The sequence below is a fragment of the Charadrius vociferus genome, unplaced genomic scaffold, assembly GCF_000708025.1.
Source record: "Charadrius vociferus isolate BGI_N301 unplaced genomic scaffold, ASM70802v2 scaffold31, whole genome shotgun sequence".
Classification (NCBI taxonomy): domain Eukaryota; kingdom Metazoa; phylum Chordata; class Aves; order Charadriiformes; family Charadriidae; genus Charadrius; species Charadrius vociferus.
The window spans coordinates 2,633,162-2,635,064 of NW_009646966.1; the positions used below are offsets into that span (position 1 = coordinate 2,633,162).

Consider the following 1,903-nt stretch of genomic DNA (forward strand, 5'->3'; position numbering starts at 1 on the left):
GAGGCTGCAGCCTCTGCCGAGGGCGATAGGGATGCGCGTTGCTCCGCGCCCTGCCCGCGCATCCCCGGCCGGGCTTCTCCTCCCCTCACCCCCCGGTTTAATCTTCCTTGGGGATGCGCTCCGCGAGTCACCCTCGCTCGCCTGGAGGGCAGGGAGGCCTTGGCACCCCGAGCGGCGTTAGGGCCGGTCCCTCTCCTCCCCCAGGCTGGCTGAGAGCCGCGGGGGCAGCGCGGCCTTCTTTCCCCCCCCCGCGGCGGTGCTCCCCCGCTCCGCTGCCGCGGTGACCGGCGGAGAGCGTGGCACCGAGCACCGGGCTCCCTGTGCCCCAGGACTGAGTGACTTCGTGCCACCGGTCCTCCGTGTCACCTTAAACCGCTTCGCTTTAATGATGTTTGCGGGTAATACTTTCAAAAGACCAAAGCGTGTGTGCGTGGTTTAAAGTCACATTTGTGAGTCGAAGGATGTCACACAACAGACACAACAGTTAGAAGGAGCTGACGAACAACAGGAAACGGGGTTCTATTTTTAGGGTATAATAGGAAGTTAATATAAGCGGCCAGAGGCTTCCTATATGCCTCCGAGCACCTTCTGTTCCATTCATTCATTCATTCATTCATGCGTTCGACAATAACAACAGGGGAAAACAAACATTCCCGTTTCATTTCTCATCCCCTCCTTCCCGGGAAGTCCTGCTCTGGTGTTTGCACGGGTGGGCTCTGCAAGCGGAGTCCCTCTTTCGGGTTGCTTTGCTGGTTTGTTGGCTCGTTGGGGGTGTGTGTGCGCGTGATAGCTGATGGCGTTCACCAGGCGAGGTTCCCCCAGGATGCTCTCGTTGGGGGGTTCCTGCCCGCAGGAGTGCTCAGGAGCTAAGGGATGCTCTCTGGGAGTATACATCCCTCCTCCCCAATTCACACCAGAGTCTGGGAGAGTGTTTTCTGTCCCACCTCGACCAGGGTGGCTGGAAAAGTCCGAGAGAAGCTTGTTTCAGGAATGATGTTAGTGCGTGTGGGTTTGGGTTTTTTTTCCGCGTGAAGCCCGTGTCCACGCACGAAGCGGATCTTGCCATAGGATTTTTTTTAAAGGGGCAGAGAAATGCTGGGGAAGGGAGGGAGAGGCAAAGGTTAGTGCGCGATGCCCTGTTTTTGGGTTTGCTTTTTTTTTTTTTTAGCAACAGAAAGAAATGCACAAAGCAATCGAAAGGCGCTCGGGAGAGAGTGGGGGTCTCCCACAGAGTGGTGGTGGGAAAATCTCGAGAGAAGTGGAAAGCCGGAGAATATTCCCGCTGGCGGCGATCCGCTCCAGACGCATTTTTGCGGAGAGTCTCCCCTCCGCAGAGCCACGGGGCTCTCCCAGGCTGGAGGGCGTCTTCTGCGGCCGCCAAACTTGCCCCCCCCGCCCCGCGCGGCCGTGGCGCTCCGCGGGTGTCCGCGGTCGCAGGACGCGGGGGGTGCCAGGCTTCTGCACGGCACGGCTCGGTAGCCGCCGTCCTGCCCTGGCAGCGCGGTTCTGCCCGCGTTATTTACAGCTCCCGGAGAGGCTACGACAAAATATCTCGCCTTGCACCCGTCGATGGCATTTTTTCCTCCGGTCTCTCCCGCCTGTTTACCCCAAAACACACGGCCTTCTTTCTTTCTGCCAGCATGTCATATCGCCATCGTCTTAACAGCAGCTGAGCGGTGGGCAAAAGCTCCCGCAAAAGGAGGTCACCTCCTCAAACTGGAAGCGAGCTATTTTAAGGAGAGACTGGGGAATTTGAGCGCTGCCGCCAGTGCCGAGAGCAAGAGCGGAGCGGAGGCTCCTCTGGATTTCAACCCACTAACATTATAACAGACAGGCAGGCGTCAATGGCTTTCCATACCGCGAGTGTGAAGGAAGTGGCAGGAAGGCGGGGGGGGATGGGGGG

At 58.7% G+C, this 1,903-nt stretch overlaps 1 protein-coding gene across 1 annotated transcript in view; it reads right to left on the minus strand.

Annotated features, from left to right (window-relative positions):
- The window catches only part of DLX6 (distal-less homeobox 6), an 8,947-nt gene extending 7,639 nt beyond the window's left edge, over positions 1-1,308 (minus strand). Inside the window, exon 1 of the mRNA XM_009895364.1 lies at positions 1,230-1,308. Coding sequence (XP_009893666.1) covers positions 1,230-1,308 — 79 coding nt within the window. The remainder of the gene's footprint in view (positions 1-1,229) is intronic.
- Between the last annotated feature and the right edge of the window lie 595 nt (positions 1,309-1,903).